The 18575-nt window shown below is 56.8% G+C and overlaps 1 protein-coding gene across 1 annotated transcript in view; it reads left to right on the top strand.

The window, feature by feature from the left end:
• COL5A1 (collagen, type V, alpha 1) overlaps nt 1-13719 on the top strand; it is a 166380-nt gene extending 152661 nt beyond the window's left edge. The window contains exons 63-64 of the mRNA XM_011957420.1: nt 3743-3976; nt 11356-13719. Coding sequence (XP_011812810.1) covers nt 3743-3976; nt 11356-11502 — 381 coding nt within the window. The 3' untranslated portion in view covers nt 11503-13719. The remainder of the gene's footprint in view (nt 1-3742; nt 3977-11355) is intronic.
• Nucleotides 13720-18575: the final 4856 nt, after the last annotated feature.

Here is an 18575-nt window from a genome sequence, read left to right as displayed (position 1 = left end):
ATTATTAATCTCTCGTGCCCTCATTGTTATTGATTTCAAGTCGGACACCAGCTCCTTTGCAGACACTCCGAGGGTCTGTGCTCACTGTGGCCGTGTTTCTGGAGGCTTCCTGTTTTGTGGTTCTCTGTGGACTTGCAGTCCTCTTCTCCCTTCCTCCTCCTGCTTTTCCTTTTCGCCGCCGCCGCCTCTGTGCTGTGTTCCAAAAACAGCTGCTGGCATACAGAAGGACCTGAAACACCCAGGGACAGGGAGGGCCCGGGACCAAGGCTGCTTGGCCCGGAGGGACAGAGCGTAGGGGATGCTGGTGTGCGGGCTCAGGCAGGGAAGGACCCTGGGGATGCTGGGGGCCGAGGTGGCAGGGTCCATTCTGCAGTCTTGCGAGTGGTTACCGCCTGTGCTTGGCACTGCCCTCTCCCCGCAATGACAGCTCTCAGCCTCCAAAAAGAGCCTCTCACAGCACCCTCCAACATGGGAAAAGTAGAAAGAGCCTGTTTTCCTCGCTTGGAGGAAATGGCTGTGAAACCTCATTTGCAACCTTCAGCCTGAGTAGCCTATTTCCACCTCTCATCCTGTCCCATAGACAGTTGATGAAGGGTGGGGTGAAGGGACGACCCAGGGAACACGTCAGCTTACTTCAGGATCTTTCCACGGCCTTATTTCTAGCTCTGTGAATATCATACGTGGACAAGAGGTAGATGGAGGCCTTTCCTCAAAGATACTGGATTTTTCAGCTGGGTGCAGTGGCTCATGCTTATAATCCCAGCACTTTGGGAGGCTGAGGCAGGTGGATCACCTGAGGTCAGGAGTTTAAGACCAGCCTGGTCAATGTGGCAAAACCCCATCTCTAATAAAAATACAAATTTAGCTGGGCGTGGTGATGCATGCCTATAATTCCGCTACTCGAGGGCTGGGCATGGTGGCTCACGCCTGTAATCCCAGCACTTTGGGAGGCTGAGGCAGGTGGATCACCTGAGGTCAGGAGTTTAAGACCAGCCTGGTCAATGTGGCAAAACCCCATCTCTACTAAAAATACAAAAATTAGCTGTGCATGGTGGTGTCCACCTGTAATTGCAGCTACTGGGGAGGCTGAGGCAGGAGAATCTCTTGAACCCAGGAGACAGAGGTTGCAGTGAGCTAAGGTCGCACCACTGCACTTTAGCCTGGGGGACAGAGCTAGACTTCATCTCAAAAGCAAAAAAAAAAAAAAGAAAAAACCAGAAATGGGAATTGTATCTGGGCAGGGTTACCCACGATGAACCATATTGAGATAATACTGCAGAGACGCCTCCCACCAGGAGAGCAGAGCCTCACCGTGGGACCCTGGAGTTCTGATGCAGGGCTGCGTGCCCCATGCCCCCGGGCCCCCCTGCCGCCCCATGGGCACTGGGGGCTTCAGGTCCTTCTGTATCCGGTGCTGCCCACTGCCGCTCCCTGTGGTGCACACCCTTCCTCGAGTCAGTCACGTTCCCTCCCAGAAGGAGCGCCGGATGGCACAGCCTGGCGGTTGGTATTCACGTTTCCTCCTCAAGGTTTGCCTGTAAGGTTCTCGTGGCTGCATCCGAGTGGAGTTCGCGGATAGTCCTGGGGCCGCGGCGTGTTCCCTCGCCCCTGGGAAGGCCCAGGCCCCGGGCCGGCTGCTCGCCTTGGGCACGTTCTAGTGACATCTGTTGAAAAAGTGGGTCCTGCAGTGTGTTCACCCTCCTCCCACTCCTGGTGTCCAAATACCCGTGGCAACACTGAAGTCAGTTCCCTTCCCGTGTTCACTGGGGCTCTTCCGGAGCAGACCAGAGGCAGGGTCCGAAACACACCACCACGAAGCAGCAGTTGCACAGGAGTGGGCAGAGCAGGTCTCAGGCCCTGGCTTCAGCCTGCTTCGTTCCCTGACGCTGCAAACAGGACAGGCTGCCCTGCCCAGCCAGGCCTTCCCTGCAGAGAGGTCCTTCAAGGTCCTGCCTCGGCTGGGAGAGATGTATGCTTCATTTCAGGGAGCTAAGACGCATCCATGTCCCCTGGCGGTGTCAGGCTTTTCAGAAACCTTGAGTTTCCAACAGATGCAAAAGTGAGATGCATCATCGCTCAGGATGCCCCGCACGGGCCTTGTACCTGCTGGAGCTGAGCAGCCCAGTTCTGGACACCCAGCTAGTGATGCTGGAGAGGCCACCAAAGAAGCTGCACGTTGTCCTTCTCTGATGCCTTCTCTGGATTTGTGCAGAGACTGGGAGGGCTTTCAGGGAGGGTCAATGTCACCAGAGTCCCTGGCTGACCTTTGGCACAGGCGAGGCAGGCAGATGGAGCCACTCCGGCCACAGGAAGCCTGCTCACTGCCCTGAGGGGACACTTCTGGGAAGGGGAGGAGTGGCCTTTCTTGAGTGGTTATGCCAGACATCATCCAGGAACCCCGTGCCTCCAGGAGGGTCCCCGGTCACCCCAGCCATCTGCACAGCCCTGACCCTCAGGCTTGCCTCCCCCCGAGCACCTCACTACAGCTGGCCCACTCACTCCCTGAGGCCTCGTGCCCCCTCTGGCTCCAGCTTCTCACAGTCACCCTGGCCAGGGCCTTGTACATCCTGGGCACCCGGCAGATGGTCATTTGTTCACATAATCTTGTGAGCACCTTCCTTTGCCAGCGTTGAGGCAGGATAATAGCGGGCCAGGGCTGGAGTGGAGGGACATAGGGAGGGCTGGGATGCAGACCAGGGGCCCTAAGCCAGCCCTAAAGGCTGGAGGTGGGGAGGAGGCTTCCCTAGGGGCAGTGGTCTGGACTGTGACCCAAAGGACAGCAGTGGGGGCACCTGCTACCGGGTGGGGAGTGTCCCAGGCAGAGGGAGGAGCCGGTCAGTGGCTCAGGGGCAGAAGGAGGCCGCCTACTGTCCAGGGCGCAGGGAACAGTGTGGTTCAGCTGGGAGGGGGGCTCTAAGACCTCCTCCTCTCACCCCCAGGGAACCTAATGCCCCCCTCTGGCCCGGCACCCCCCGACTCAGGGGAAGCCAGGGCTCACCTGCTGCTCCAGGTGCCCCGACCCAACGATCGGGTGCAGAGCTCTGCGTTTCAGGGATGAGAGGCAGGTCTTCATGCAAGCCGTATTTTTGAGAATGGTTCTCTGTTCACTCAACACATACAAACCGGGCAGACCCAGATCACCATCTGGGATGGTGCACCCAGGTGGCAGAAGGGGAGGAGGGCTGTGGGTGGATGTGCAGGGAGAGCAGCTGCAGCCGGCACTGCAGTGGGCACTGGCCCAGGAGACACTGGCTGCCGTTCCCCATGCAGCAAAGCTTTATCAAGTCCACACTGGGGCAGCCATGGAGTGGGTACCAGGGCCAGAAACGAGCAAGAAGGATGCCATCCTGCCCTCTGTGAACTTACGGTCTATTAGGGAAGACACTGTGACAAACTAAGGTCGGGGAGGGCAGCCACAGAGCAAGTGCAGGAGCATCTATTCTGGGTAGGCTTCCTGGAGGAGGCAGCACAGGCGCCGAGCCCTGAAGGATAAACACAGGCCAAGAGGAGTGGGTGGATTATCTAAGGCCCCGAAGGACATGAGGCACGGTTCCCTTTGTTCCTGGGAACGCCCAGGAGAGTCCACGTGCGCTGGCCTCGGGGGTCTATGGGTGTAGTACGTTTCCAGGTAGTGCCCCCAAGAAGACCACAGTGTGGGTGAAGCCCAGGGCACTGCGGATGTGGGGCTTTGTTGCTGTGTGTGTCCCTGCCCTGCTGAGCCCCAACCCCCCTGTCCCCCCAGCTCTCCTACGTGGACGCCGAGGGCAACCCCGTGGGCGTGGTACAGATGACCTTCCTGCGGCTGCTGAGTGCCTCAGCCCACCAGAATGTCACCTACCACTGCTACCAGTCAGTGGCCTGGCAGGACGCAGCCACGGGCAGCTACGACAAGGCCATCCGCTTCCTGGGCTCCAACGACGAGGAGATGTCCTATGATAACAACCCCTACATCCGCGCCCTGGTGGACGGCTGTGCAGTGAGTGTCCCGCGCCGCCCCCAGCATCCCTGCCCACGCCTCCGTGGGGCTCACTTCTCACTCAGCACAGCTTTACCTGTCCCCAGGATGCCTGCCGGAGGGCAGTGAGGGCCTCGGACCAGGCTCTCGCCCCCAGGCAGCCCCACAGTTGCAGGGAGACTAGGAATCCCAGGCCTGTGTAGCCAGAGCTCTGGGACTTTTGGAGAGTTCCGTGAGTTAGGACGGGAAATCTGAGACCTGGCTGGAAAAGCCAGGGTCCTGGGTCCCTCGCCCCATCCAGGGCTGTGGCGTGGAGTGAGGAACGGAGGACCCACTGTGGTTCCAGTTGGGAGCTGGGAGCCTCCCTCTCCTTGGACAGGGCTCTTCTGAGAGTGGCCAGAACTAAGTTAAGCCTGTTCCTGAGAGCACGGCCATGCTGGAAACACGCTGCAGACTGAGAGTTGCCAGCTCTCTGGACTGCCCGCCCCGTGGGCCCTCTCCGTGTGGGGAGAGCTGTTCTACTCCCAGACAAGGGAACGGAGGCCTGAGCTGCGGGAGGCTTGCTCAGACCTCACGGGCAGTCAGGGCTGGTATTGGCGCTCATACCCCTGCCTTTCTGTCCCACCGTGGGCCTTCCCACATGCACGCCTTTCCTCCTCTCTCCTTAGTGAGCTGGGCTCACCTCCGCTAAGGTTTCCTCGAGACTGCCCCTCCCAGGGCTGCCAGGGCCATCGCACAGGTCTGGGATGTGCCTGCGTGTCCTGGAGGTGTTTAGGGTGCAGCTGTGCCCCAAGATCCCAGGCCTGCGGGAGCCTCAGACATGTCCCCATCATGTGGCCTTTTAGAGGTTGGAGGTGGGAGTCGCTGAGAAGCCCAGTCTGTGGGTCTTCCTGTCACTGACATTGGAGCCCGTTCTCTCCACTACTGATTCCTGCAGAAAGCACCCCCTAGCGCTTGGGTCCTTTTGCGTTGCTAGAAAGGAATGCCTGAGGCTGGGTAAATGGGAAGCGGTTGACCTGGCCCCCAGCTCTGCAGGCTGTGCAGGAAGGTGGTGTGGTGCCAGCATCTGCCTCCAGTGATGGCCTCAGGCTGCTTCCAGTCTCGGGAAGGTAAAGGGGCCGGGGTGTGGAAGGCACGGGAGAGAGGAAGCGAGGGGGTGCCAGGCCCTTTTTTCAGCTCTCACGGGAACTAGTAGAGCGAGAACTCGCTCATTACCCCAAGAGCAGCACCAAGCCCCGTGACCCAGACCCTCCCACCAGGCCCACCTCCAACACTGGGAGCACATTTCAATGTGAGATTTGGAGGGGACAAACGTCCAAGCCGTGGCACCGACCCAGGCCAGCTCCTGAGGGGAACGGGGCTGGCGTTAGGGCCAGCCCTGCAGGGTGCCCTCCTCTGAGCAGCACAGATGGGTCCTCAGAGTGAGGCCCGGGCAGGCAGGAAAGCCAGAGGGTGGCACTCACTGAGAATACCAGGCCCACCTGTAGCCCTGGGAGCAGAGTGGACCTGGGTTCCAATCCACCTCCCCCTGCCCAGCACCGCTGGGAAGCACCTGGCCCTCAGCCATAGGGCGCTCAGCTCCTTTTCTCTGCTGCCCAAGGGCTACACTGAGGGTTAAAGTTGTGTCTCCCAGGGCCATCCCGTGGCCACCGGGAGTACTTGCCGCCGCCACTGCCTTCTGCGATTGGTTGGGGTCAGTACTTCAGATCTGACTGTGGAATATGCAGAACTCATCCCTGTGTAAGGCTGATGGATCCATATCCCTTGAAAGAGGCATTTAAAAATGCCAGGGACCTTCCCTGTCCTCCCCAAATGAGGATAATGTAGCACCTGCCTCACAGGGCTTTCTGGGGAGCACATCAAACCATGCCTTTAGAGCTCAGAATTGTGTCTGACTCACTACAAGCCCTGGATGAGCACCCAGTTCCTGTGACTATTTTTAGATAATAATATGGACCACAAGTGTCAGGCAGTAAGCATGGAGGTGAAGAGAAATCAGGAACCCTGTAAAGGAGAGGCAGGACCTGGAGTGACAGACCCCTGAGTTTGGCTTTGAGCTTCTTGGCCTCCATGGCAAAAAGGGAAACTAGTTGGCCCAGTGGGTGTTGTCTGGTAAAGGGAGAGGAACAGCTTTCTAGAGAGGGGAACGTTTCCTGGAAGACAATGCTAGAAAGATGGATCCCACAGAGGACCTGTGGAGGTTAAAGGGCGGGCCAGACCCCGGCTCCCTAATCTGGCTTAGACAGGCTCCTACTGCCTTTAAGGCCTTTCTGGAAGATCCAACTTCTTTCATCCCAGTTCCTCTTGACGCTCCTGCCCCTACTCATTCCGTCAGCAAAACCCACTTCTGGGAGGTCCCAGAAGTCTTCGGCAATGCTTTCTGACTCAGAACCTGACTTCCTGGCTGCACCTGCATCCCAGGATAGGGTCAAGCTGGGATCGTTTAAACTCCACCAGCAGAGAGGGCTGTTGCTCAGCCCACTGTCTCCCGGTGATGAGGGTGTGCTGTTGGCATCTGGACATGTAACTCTGCCAGTCTTGGGTGTGCCAAACGCCACCAGAAACACTCCCCACTTCCGAAAGTGAACCTCCGATACCAGTATTCCCTTCTTTCTACATACGCAAAACCTGAGGCCCAGAGAGTTACGGCGGCTCGCCCAAGGTCCCCAGGGATGGCAGCGCTGAGGCTCCTAATTCCCACTGCAGCATTCTTCTCACCATAGCCCCTTCCTGGCATAGCTGCAGCTTGAATACCTCGGTTGACAGTTACCTTACTACCTCCTGAGACAGCCGAGGCCGTGGCTGCAGAGCCTCAGGATGAGGAAGCTCTTCTGAGAACTGGGCTCAAGTCTACTTGTCTGTAACATCCGCCCATCACCTCCTGGTTCTGGTCCCATCAGCCATGCGGAGGGAACCGGGTCCAAGAGCAGTTTCCCAGCAAGCCCCTCTGACATCAAGGCCCGACGGCTCTCTGACGGGGGACTGCAGGCTGTTTGACGTTCTTGGCCTCCACCCACTAGATGCCAGTAGGAGCCGCCCTACCGAGTGAGTGACGGCAACCCAGAATGTCTCCAGACACATCTCCCAGGGCCAAAATCTCCCCCATGGAGAAGCCCCGTTCTTCACAGAGAACTCAGGTTTGAAGGGAGTGCAGAGGGTTCACCTGCTGCAAGGGCATAGAGGACCTGTTCTTTCCTCTTCCCCATGGAACCCAAAGCAGCTGGCACTTCTGGGGCCAAGGATCAGGACCCTCGAAGCCGAGAACCAAGTGCAGCTGCCGTCCAGACCGCGCCACGTCCTCAGGCAGTCAGCAGCGTGGGTCTGGTTAGCCACTCAGTGCTACAAGTCAGGAGACACTGGCTCGCTCTCTCACCCCCTTCCCCATGGCGGGCGTTCCTGAGTTCCAGGACCGTCCTTGGAGTGTCTTTGCACACAGAGACGGGACTGGAAACACGGGGCTACCCAGACTGCACTCTGGGCTGGGAGAGGAGAAGCAGCTCCCTCCCCAGGGCCGTTTTACTTCTGGAAAGCAAAGATTCTGACTTTGAAAAGATGGAGAGAGAATGGCTCAAAACTGCATAACCCCAGAGGGCAGCGGCAGGCTGTGTGGCCAGGCTGGACGGGAGGTTTGGGTGGAATGGTGGGCAGTGGCAGCGGTGTGGAGCTGGGGTGCGGGGCGGCCATGGGGGTGGCATGCAGGGACGCTGGCCTAGACTGGCACGTGCGCTGCTGACCCTCATCCCTGACAAGCCCAGCCACAATTTGAAGTCACAACCCTCTCATTTAATTACGGGGGCTGCTGCAGGAGGCCCTGATGCCCCGAACTCGGGCCAGCGGCAAAAGCCCTGCCTCGGCCCCCGGAGGTCTGCGTGATTCATATTGTAATAACAGCCGAAGAAATTGGAATTCCAACGCGGGCACCGTTTGGCTGGGACGCCTGATTGACGGCGGGCCCAGTGGAGAGGCACAAATCACCTGCAGGAGGGCCCAGGCACCGCGCCGCATAAATCCTGGTGTTTGTGCAGCTTTCGGCGCCTCCGGGGGGCCGTTCCTGGCCTGTAATGGTTATTTATGCCTCTGGAATAACGGGGTAACAGAGCGGCTTGCAGCGGCCTACTTTAAATACGCCCCTCTCTAAGCGCTCTGATAATTGGAGCAGAGGGGTCCCATAAATCCCCTGAAATCACCAGACAGTTCAGCAAACGCTGCCCGTCCCTCCGGGGAAAGACTGATGCCATCGCCGAGAAGGCCTGTGACCGATGCCACCACTGAGAAGAACTGCTTGCCCGGCCTCCCGGGTGGATGAGAAAGGCCGGGCACTGCCCTGCTGGCTTCCTGACCTGTCGCCAAGCTCACGTAGCTCCCCAGGACAGCGCCGCCTTGCAGTGGCCCAGCGAAGCCAGGCCCGGTCATCTCACTGGACTCCTTGAGTGGGACCGGGCGAGGGAGCAGAGGCCTGAGGAGAGGGGCCTAGACAGGCAGGGGTGGTCTCTCGCTCCTTGCCAGTGGGAAGGGTGAGGACCCCCCAGAGCTTCACCCCTGGAGGGTATGGGTGGCCGCCTCTCATTGAATATCCTGTGTCCAGCCCTGCTGCCTACCCATCCTTCCCAGCCACCGCAGAGCTGCGACTGGCCCTGCCCTCCCTCTCCATGGGAGAGCTGTGGCCACCCCCAGGCAGGCCTGTGGGACAGCAGCATCCCAGCTGCGTTCTGCACGGCTGAGCTGGCCACAGGGTGCTGTCTGCCCCACACTTGGCATTCTGTGGAACCGTGTGCTTTTGCTGTCGAGCCCCGGGGCGCCCTGTGGTGAGGTCCTTTAGGACAGCATTTCTCAAAGGCCAGTCGTGAACATGCCTATCAGAATTATCTGAGACACCCATTTTTTAAAATGCAGATTCTGAGTCCCACCCCAGCCTGACGGAATCAGCCTCTCTGGGCGGGGGTCAGAGCTGCATGGGGTTAACCAGCTCCCTGAGAACTCGCGTTCGCTCTGAAGTTCCAATCCCAACTTGAAAATCATTCCAGGCCGAGCCAGCTGCAGTAAGGAGAAAGGTGTTCCTATCGAGGCAGGGGTGTGAGAAGGGCAGGGTCGTGGGGAGAAGTGGACATTAGGAGGTGAAGCTCGAGAGTCTCGTGGGTAATACCAGGGGAGGTGAGCTTCGTTCATTCTCACAGTGCGTCTGTGACGGTGGCGTGCCCATTTTCCAGCTGAGGAAACTGAGTCACAGAAAGTGAATTGGTTATCCGTTGCTTGTAACCAATTAGCCCCCCAAATTTAGCAGCTTAAAACCACAGATGTTTACTCACTCCGTGTCCGAGCCTCAGAAGCCTGGGAGAGGCGCGGCTGGCTGGCTGTAACTCAGGGTCTCTTAGTCCACTCGCTGCCACGACAAATCTCACCAGCTGCGTGGCTCATAAGCAACAGAGATTTGTCACCCACAGCTCTGGAGGCTGGAAGTCTGTGACCAGGTTGCCAGCAAGGCAGGCTCTGGTGAGCTCCCCTCCAGGTTGCAGACAGCAGCTTCTCACTGCACCCTCACGTGGCAGTCTCTTGGGTGCCTCTTTTATAGGGGCACTAATACCACTCATGGGGCTCCACCCTCAGGACCTCCTCAGCTCCCATCCAACGGCCCCACCTCCTAACACCATCCTTGGGAACAGGAACATTAAGATCACAGCCGGGGAGAATAAGGCCCTCCACGGCCACGCCCTCCCCATAGGTCAGGGAGCGGAACACTGGGAGAGCTGGAGCTGTTGTCTGCTATCGAAATCTCTGGCCTGGGAGCCTGTGCTGGGCCCTCTGCAGGGCTGCGTCCTGGGGACACTGCCTCCCACCCCGGAGGGAACCCTGGCTGGCTCGACTTGCTTATCTGATCATTTCTTCTGGGGATGGGGCAGTGGAAGATCCTTCCCAGGCCCAGATCCCGCTGAGACTGTAAATCCGGTGTGGGTCTGAGGTGGCAAAAGCCATTGCCCAGCATGCGTTTGCAGGCTCCTGGTTTGCGGGAAAGATGCGGCCTCCAGGGCCCCTGTCTTGGGGGAAGTTGACAGGACAGCAGGGCCAGCTCAGCCTCAGTAATAAATGCCCTGAACACCGGGAGTTACATTTGGGTGGCTTTGGGGAGGGACCAAAGAATCGCACACCTTCGCTGTGTTGTGTTGTGTCACACCTTCGCCGCCTGTGTTCTGTCTCACACCTTTGCCGCCTGTGTTCTGTCGTCTCACACCTTCGCCGCCTGTGTTCTGTCGTCTCACACCTTCGCCACCTGTGTTCTCACACCTTTGCCGCCTGTGTTCTGTCTCACACCTTCGCCACCTGTGTTCTCACACCTTCGCCGCCTGTGTTCTGTCTCACACCTTCGCCACCTGTGTTCTCACACCTTCGCCGCCTGTGTTTCTGTCTCACACCTTCGCCGCCTGTGTTCTGTCTCACACTTTCGCCGCCTGTGTTCTGTCTCACACCTTCGCTGCCTGTGTTCTCACACCTTCGCCGCCTGTGTTCTGTCTCACACCTTCGCCGCCTGTGTTCTCACACCTTTGCCGCCTGTGTTCTCACACCTTCGCCGCCTGTGTTCTCTCTCACACCTTCGCCGCCTGTGGTCTCACACCTTCGCCACCTGTGTTGTCTCACACCTTCGCCGCCTGTGTTCTGGGAGGGAGGAGGCCTCTCCTAGCCTTCCATCCCCCACCCCAGCGCCCAGGGTTTTGCTGGTTTGAGCAAGGGATGGGTGCCAACTCATCCTGCAGGTCAGGTTCATTGCGCTACCCTGGCCCTCTGTGCCTCAGTTTACCTATGACTCCTCTGGACCAGAGGGTATAGAAGGTCCCCACCCCTTCCCATACTTGTGAAGGTGAAGACCCAGCCCACCAAGTGCCTAAGGCGGTGTGAGGCAGGTGGTCGTAGGGGGGTCTTACTTGGCTCAAGGCTCTGCCAGTGCCACCTTGGACGCCTTCCTTTGCTAACCCAGAGCCCCCCTTTGTTTTTCTCATGTGCCCTATTTGTTCTGTAGCTGGCCCTGGGTCCTGGGGGGCTGCCTGGAAGCAAATACCTGGGGTATCACAAGGAGTCTGGACTGGACATGGGGGGAAGGCTGATCAGCTTCAATCCTGTGTGCGCCTCAGCTGCACCTGAAGCCTTGGGAGGGTTCTGTCGCCTCGCTGATGCCCACCCCACCCCCTTCCCACCTGTGCAAGGGGGACTCGCGGGACATCCACAGGGGTTAAGTGCATGCTCTGATCAACCGTATTTCCTCCAACACTCGCCCGGGCAAGCACAGCCATGGGTGGGAGACAGGACACCAGTCTGGGTTTCCCAGCCAGCCAGAGTGTGGGGGGCGATTGGTAAACCCCAAGACCCCCTACTGTTCTTACCCACCGGCCACCCGTCTCCCTCTTCCCCAGACCAAGAAAGGCTACCAGAAGACGGTTCTGGAGATCGACACCCCCAAAGTGGAGCAGGTGCCCATCGTGGACATCATGTTCAATGACTTCGGTGAAGCGTCACAGAAATTTGGATTTGAAGTGGGGCCAGCTTGCTTCATGGGCTAGGAGCCGCGGAGCCCGGGCTCCCGAGAGCAACCTCGTGACCTCAGCATGCCGTTCGTTCGTGAGTGTCCCGTGCACGTCCTGATCCTGGACAGCGAAGGCTTCTCCCTCCCCTCCCGCCTGACTTCATCTGCCCCTCGGCACCGCGGGGCGTGGGACCCCAGCCCGGAGAGAACAGAGGGAAGGAGCCGCGCACCCACCCCGAGCCGAATCACATGACCTAGCTGCACCACAGCGCCTGGGCCCGCCCCACGCTCTGTCCACACCCACGCGCCCCGGGAGCGGGGCCACGCCTCCGGCCCCCCAGCTCGCCCGACCAATCCTGTTCGCGAATAGCTGGCAGGGGTTGGGGGAGGGACTGCCAGATTTGGACACTGTATTTTTTTTCTAAATTCAACTTGAAGATGCGTATTTCCCCTGACCTTCAAACAATGTTCCGAGGTAAGCCTTGTAAAAGGTCATCCCACCGTCACCAAAGCCTCCGTTTTTAACGACCCCCAACACGATCCATTTAGAGGCCAAATGTCATTCTGCAGGTGCCTTCCCGATGGATTAAAGGTGCTTATGTTTTTGTGAGTTTTAAGTAAATATTTGTATTGTATTGTTATAAATGTTAAGTGTGCCTGGCTTTCAATCATGCACAGAAACCCAGCCTCAGTCCCGCGGACAGAATGGGCGAGGCATGGATTCTGGGTTGCAGTACAGTTCTGATTAGAAATAGGAAGTCTCCCCACCCCCGCCCTGGCCAAGAACGTGCAATAGATTGGAGATTTACCCGGGGCAGCAAGAATTGATGCTGCCGTTGAAAAGCAGATACCAGTGCCCCTTTTTCAGACAGTTTTTGATTGACTCTAGACCTTTTTTTAATAGGGAGGGAAAAAAAATTGATATTTTACTTTTTTCTACCTGCACTTAGACTAAAACACAGGTTTAGATTAATTTTATTTGCTTCCTTTTTCTGCTTTTCTTCCTGCAGAGCCTGATGGGAGAATGTCCAGGGCAGGGAAACCACATTTTTTTCTAGGTGATAACTCAATGAAAATTGGTGCTTATTTTTTACACTTCTCTCTTGTGGTGCTATCTGTTTTAAGGTCTCCTTGAAGGCGCACCGGGGTACCTGGCCATGCCTCGTTCTCCCTGCTTTCTTTATCCTCTTATTGCCTCCACAGTCTGTTGCCAAGGACTTTAAGATCAATGCACGTCACTTTCCTTTCCACTGGGCAGGATAGCCAAGCACTCTCCCTCCTGCGCTCTCCTGCGCCCTCCCGCCCCAGTGCGTCCACTCCCGAGGGCTGTTACGAGGACTGGGTTGTGCCTACTTGATTTGAAAACACACACAAGCAATAAAAAGCCTCTTTCTGCATTGTCTGTGGTGTGACCATAGCGGATTGTATTTGGTTCCTGAATGTTTGTGGTGCTAATTTCTGTGTTTGTTCCAAGCCGTTCAGTCGTGCCATGCGCTGCCTCGGTAGATGGAATAATGTACAATGAACTCCATGAGTCTCTTCTTTTCCAAGTAGCCGATTCGGATTCCCATTTCAAATGTCCTGGATGCGAGCATCAACAGCTCCAGAGCTCGGGGCGGGTCAGGTCCCCTTTGGGGAACCCTTTCCTGGCCATCGAGGTCGGGGGACTGCCGTCTGCGGGCAGGAGGACCCGAGGGGCAGCCAGGAAAGGCGATCTCTTCACTGTGAAAAGTTGTCCAGGTGCAGCGCCTTTTCCTTCCACCGTGGGAAATGCAGGCTGGGCCCTTGGGGTGAGCCCGTGGGGCTCTGGTGCTGTCCCCCACCCCCACCAGAACGCAGTTCCAGCTTAGGAAGCCACAATCAAGTCACCCAGGAGAAACACAATACCGCCAACGCGGCTTTTCCAAATTTCCCTGGAAAATAAGTCTTGCTCTTGCCAAAGAAAAGTCTGGCTTGGAGAGTCTCTGGAGCCCAGGATACCAGCATGTGCCAATGACTGTCACCTTCACCTCTTCAAAAGAAAAGCCATAGCCGAGGACTGCCCCGCGACGCCCCGTGGACTGCGTCTAGGTCATGTGATTCTGTTTTCATTTCTCATCCCATCCAATTTGTCCTTTTCTCCTGTCATTTGCTTCCTCTGTGGTCCCTTCAAAGTTGTTATAATTTGTACTGAACTTCAAAATATGTCCCGTTCTCCCCAGACCACTCTTGCCACAGTATATTGCAATAAAATTACTTCTTATATTTGCAGAAATTCTTTTGGTGTAATTTTATTTTTTCCTCCCAATATATATAATTGGACAAACGCTGGTGAAAAGAAAAAATGGTAAGCCAAAAAAAAAAAAAAACCCAAAGTAAAGATTCCAGGACATCAGGGACTTTGAAATACAATGTCAAATGACGCATTGTACATTTTCAAAAAATCCGGTAGACGTGTCATAAGTTTTAACTGTAATGCCCAGGAAAGGATACCTTAAAATATTCTAAACCTGTGTAACAAAGGAATAATTGTAATAGATTTTCAATAAATCGAGTTGGCTGTTTCCACCCTAAACAGATGTGAGTGGCTGTCTTCTTAAGGGTGGCCAGGCCCCTCCCAGGACGCTAGGGGCTCTGGAGATAACCACACTGGCCACCTGGAGAAAGGAAGGGATGACCCCGGCCATCCTTAGGTGGAGCTTGTCCCTCAGGAGAGGCCAAGGCTGGCGTGGACATCTTTGTGCCCTTGAGAGGATGTTAGAACATGGCCGGGCATCAGCCCAAGAGGTGAGTTTCAGCAACTGCTGGGCGTCCACACCACCGTGTACTGGCCTCACTCTTCACTCCGGGCAGTTAGCGCCCTGCAGGAATGTTCTGGAAGCTCTCCAGCACTGCCCTTCCAACTGTGTAGCAGGATTAGACTCCCTGGCTCCTTGTGACTAGGGGTCGGGGAAGGCATGGGGCTCGTTCCAGCCGGTGACCTTGAGCCCACATGGCGTTCACCACTTCCGGCCTGAAGGTGTGGTGCCCTCATGCATAGCACCTGCCACGTTTCATGGAGGGACTGCATCACCAGCAGGTTCCCTGAGTGAGCCCCCTGCCAGCTTGTGAGAACTGGTAGCAGGAGCAGGAGAAGCACATTTTTGCTTTATTAAAGCCACTGATATCAGGGACTGTTTATTACTGCCGAAGAACCTAGGCCAGTGGGTCTCCAGCGGGGTCCGGGGACCAGCAGCAATGGCACCACCTTGTTAGAAGTGCCAATCTCTGAGCCCCATCCCAGACCGGCTGGCCCACATGCTCTGGGAGAGGGCTGAGTCATCTGAAAGCAGGCCTCTGAGCAACTCTGCTGCACGTTCAAGTCAGAGAGCCGGTAACCTAGGTGATCCTGAATTGTGTAGGTGCCTAAGAATGGGGCGACTTTCACAACAGAAGGGTATTCTGCAGCATTGCCCAGGGAAGCTGGGGCTGTTGTGAGAGGATGGGAGGCTGTTGACCCATGTCATCCACAGGCAGAACATTGGGTACAATTGATCACTGTGATAGCTCAGAGGTAGATTACAAACTCATAGCCAGCAGCCCTTGGGGAGGAGGCTTGACATGCAATGATGATTGGCAGGTTGGATGCCTGGACTCTCTGTGGCAAGGTACTACGTGGCAGACCAGCTCTGGAAAGAGCCAGGAACGAAAGGAAATGGCCCACGAATCAAGGATGTGCAGGGCTGGAAGAGGCAACCGTTTCCCGACATCAACTGTTGAAATACCACATTGAGAGACGCCTTGAGGGACACACGCCAGTTAAAACTCAGTCATCATGAATTTGAGCAGCCCATCCCTTAAAATCCTGGAGTAGATTAGGATGGCGCCTAATAAATGCACTTGAGTTGGGAAAAGTGAAAAGTGACTCCGGCAATGGACGCTCGCAGTCGTCAAAGGGTGACAGGTCTGAAGGTCCCTGTCATCGCATCCAGAGCGGGAGAGAGAGCAAGGCAGGTGGGTGGACAGTCGGCGTGGTGCCTGCTGGTGGAGCCGCCAGAATCGCACAGGTGGGCAGCAGATCTGTCCTCCAGAGAGGCATCCTGCAGAGGGGCCCCAGCCTGGTCTGGAGGAGTCGGCGGCTCAGACTCACAATGACCCTTGGACCATCTCAGGCAGCAGGAGGCTTGAGGTCTGCTCAGCCTCCAGGGACTTCCCTCTCCTATGAAGTGCCCCGAGGGTGTGGGCAGGGAAGCCTGGGAAGGGAGGAGCCTCCCAGGAGCTGAGAGACTGGCAAATGCTCTGCTAGGGCAGAAGCCCCTTCCTGGGTGCAGCCTCTGGAGATATTCCCTTTGCAACTCGCTCCAGAGATGACTGAAAAGAGAGTTTCATTTAAAGGCACCACCCAGGTAGAGGTCAGCAACCCGGAGGGCCCTCTCTTCCCAGGGTCAAGCTCCAGGACAAGCTAAGTGAGGCTGGGCCAGGGGAAAGCCAAGGTCCTGCTGGGGGTGCCCTGGAGACAGAGTGACTCTCATCCAGGGGGTTACAATGCGACTCCACCCCGCTGCCTGCAGGCACAGAGCTCAGCTACCTGCCAACTTCATCTGAGGCAAGCAATGTGAACTCAGCCTCCAAGTGAGGCAACCAAGGCCAAGGCTCCCAAGCGAGGCCCGCCCCTGGCTCCTCTGTGCGCCCCACCTCACCCCTAAGAGCCTGGCTGATAAAAGCACCTGCCTGCAAGCTTGGCTGGAGGTCGGCACTGGGCCGGGTGCCCCATGAGTGTTCACAATGAGTGTCCCCAGGAACGTGAGCAGAGCAGCTGGGCTCAGCCCCCACACCTCTGCCTCCCACCGTCATGGCCTCAGCAAGCACCTGAGCATGTCCTGGCCTGGGCTGAGTCTCCTGAAGACAGGGTGCCGGTCCCCAGTCTCACTCAGCCTTGGAGATGAGATCTGCTCCCTGCCCACCGTGTCCCTGTGAGAAAGACGGAGGCTGGGGCTGGGGCTGTGTCGCCGCTCACTGTGTCTCGTGAGCCCAGAGTGGGACTCACGTGGAAAGCCCCAACAGGAGTGGGTGTCACTGTCCTTTTGTTTTAAGCATTCCCAGAGGGCCGGGTTGATCCTTGCTGGATGAGGGAAAACGCCTATCCCCACGAAAGAGAAAGCAGGTTGTCACTTGCCATCCGGAGCGGGAATTAATTCAAGCTTCCTGTATCGGAAGAGATGTCCCTCAGCCCTCTTTATCCTAGCACTAGTGCCCTGGGCCCAAAGGGTGTCCTCAGCATGACTGAGAGGAAGGAAGGGCAGGAGGGGAAATGTGTGCACACCAGCTTGGCAGCGTACAGAGGCTTTGCCAAGAGGCCTCATCCCTGCAAAGCTGGGCCCCTGGGCTCCAGGTGTGGGGTGGCAGAACCTCCTTGCCTGCCAGGGCCCTTGGCCACCAAGATCCTAGCCCGCCTCAGGCAGTGGCCTCCATGTGGGCCATGGGTGGGCTTCTATGTGGATGTGCATAGAGACCCCTGGCTGTCAGCCAACCTGGCTGGCTGGGGCCCAGGAGGGCTGGGATCCAACCAATTTCTCCATCACAGGGAGGCCGGCGGCTGAGCCATGGCACAGTTGTGACCCAGAGTTGTGGGACTCCCCTCACACCCGTCATGCAAGGGGAGTCCCATGATTTCTCGAGGTTGTAGGTGGCAGCTCTGGGAAGTTTCCTCGGGAGAAGGAATCCTGGAGCAGGGGTGCATGCCCCCAATCTGCCTTCCTTGCCTTCCTCCTCCCACTATTCACCATTTATCCATCCATCCATCCGTCCATTCACACATTCATTCACCCTTTCATTCATCCATTCATCTATCCATCCATTCACCCATCTATTCACCATTTATCTGTCCATCCATTCATCCATCCATCCATTCATCTATCCATCCATCCATCTATTCATCATTTATCCATCCATCCATCCATCCATCCACCCATCCATCCATCCATCCACTCTTTCATTCATCCATTCATTCCTCCATTCCTTCAGTGGCAGTTCATTGACCATCTGCTGTGCGCCAGGTGGGAGCAGCAAGGGACAACCCACCTTCAAGGAGATGCCACTTCAGGGGACACGGGCTGACCAAGACCCACAAGGCAGGGGTGAGGTGTGCCCAGAGGAATGAGACCTGAGGGAATGTAAAGGGGAGGAGACAATGTGCATATGTGGTGTGTGTGTGTGTGTGTGTGTGTGATGTGCATGTGTGTATGGCACGTGTGTATGGCACATGTGTGTGCGTGTGCTATGTGGTGTGTGTATTTGGCATGTGCTATTTGTGTTTATGTGAAGCGTGTGTGTGGTGTGTGTGTACCTGTGTGTGTGGTGTGCCTGTGTGTGGTGTGTGTGTGCCTGTGGGGAGCTGTGCCTGTGTATGTGGTGTGTGTGCCTGTGTGTGTATGGTGTGTGTGTGGTGTGTGCCTGTGTGTGGGAGTGGTGTCTGTGAGTGTGCCTGTGTGGTGTGTGTGCTGGTGTGTGTGTGTGTGTGCGTGCCTGTGGAGGGGTGTGCCTGTGTGTGTGTGTGGTGTGTGTGTTTCTGTGTATATGGTGTGTGTGCCTGTGTGTGTGGTTTGTGCTGCGTCTGTATAGTGTGTGTGTGGCTGTGGTGTGTGTGCCTGTGTGTGTGGTGTGTATGTTTCTGTGTGTGGTGTGTGCCTGTGTGTGTGGTTTGTGCTGTGTCTGTAGTGTGTGTGGCTGTGGTGTATGTACCTGTGTGTGCATGGTGTGTGCCTGTGTATGTGGTGTGCGTGCTTGTGTGCACCTGTGTGTAAGGGGCGTGCCTGTGTGTTTGTGGTGTGTTTCTGTGTGTACGGTGTGTGTACCTGTGTGTGTGGTTTGTGCTGTGTCTGTAGTGTGTGTGGCTGTGGTGTGTGTACCTGTGCATGGTGTGTGCCTGTGTATGTGATGTGCGTGCTTGTGTGCGCCTGTGTGTATGGGGCATGCCTGTGTGTGTGTGGTGTGTGTGTGTTTCTATGTGTCCCTGTGTGTGCGCCTGTGGGGAGTATGCCTGTGTGTGTGGTGTGTTTCTGTATGTGGTGTGTGTGCCTGTGGGGAGTGTGCCTGTGTGTGTGGTGTGTTTCTGTGTGTGGTGTGTGTGCCTGTGGGGAGTGTGCCTGTGTG

The sequence above is a fragment of the Colobus angolensis genome, unplaced genomic scaffold (assembly GCF_000951035.1).
Source record: "Colobus angolensis palliatus isolate OR3802 unplaced genomic scaffold, Cang.pa_1.0 Scaffold44, whole genome shotgun sequence".
Lineage (NCBI taxonomy): Eukaryota > Metazoa > Chordata > Mammalia > Primates > Cercopithecidae > Colobus > Colobus angolensis.
This window is presented reverse-complemented; position numbering and strand designations above follow the sequence as displayed.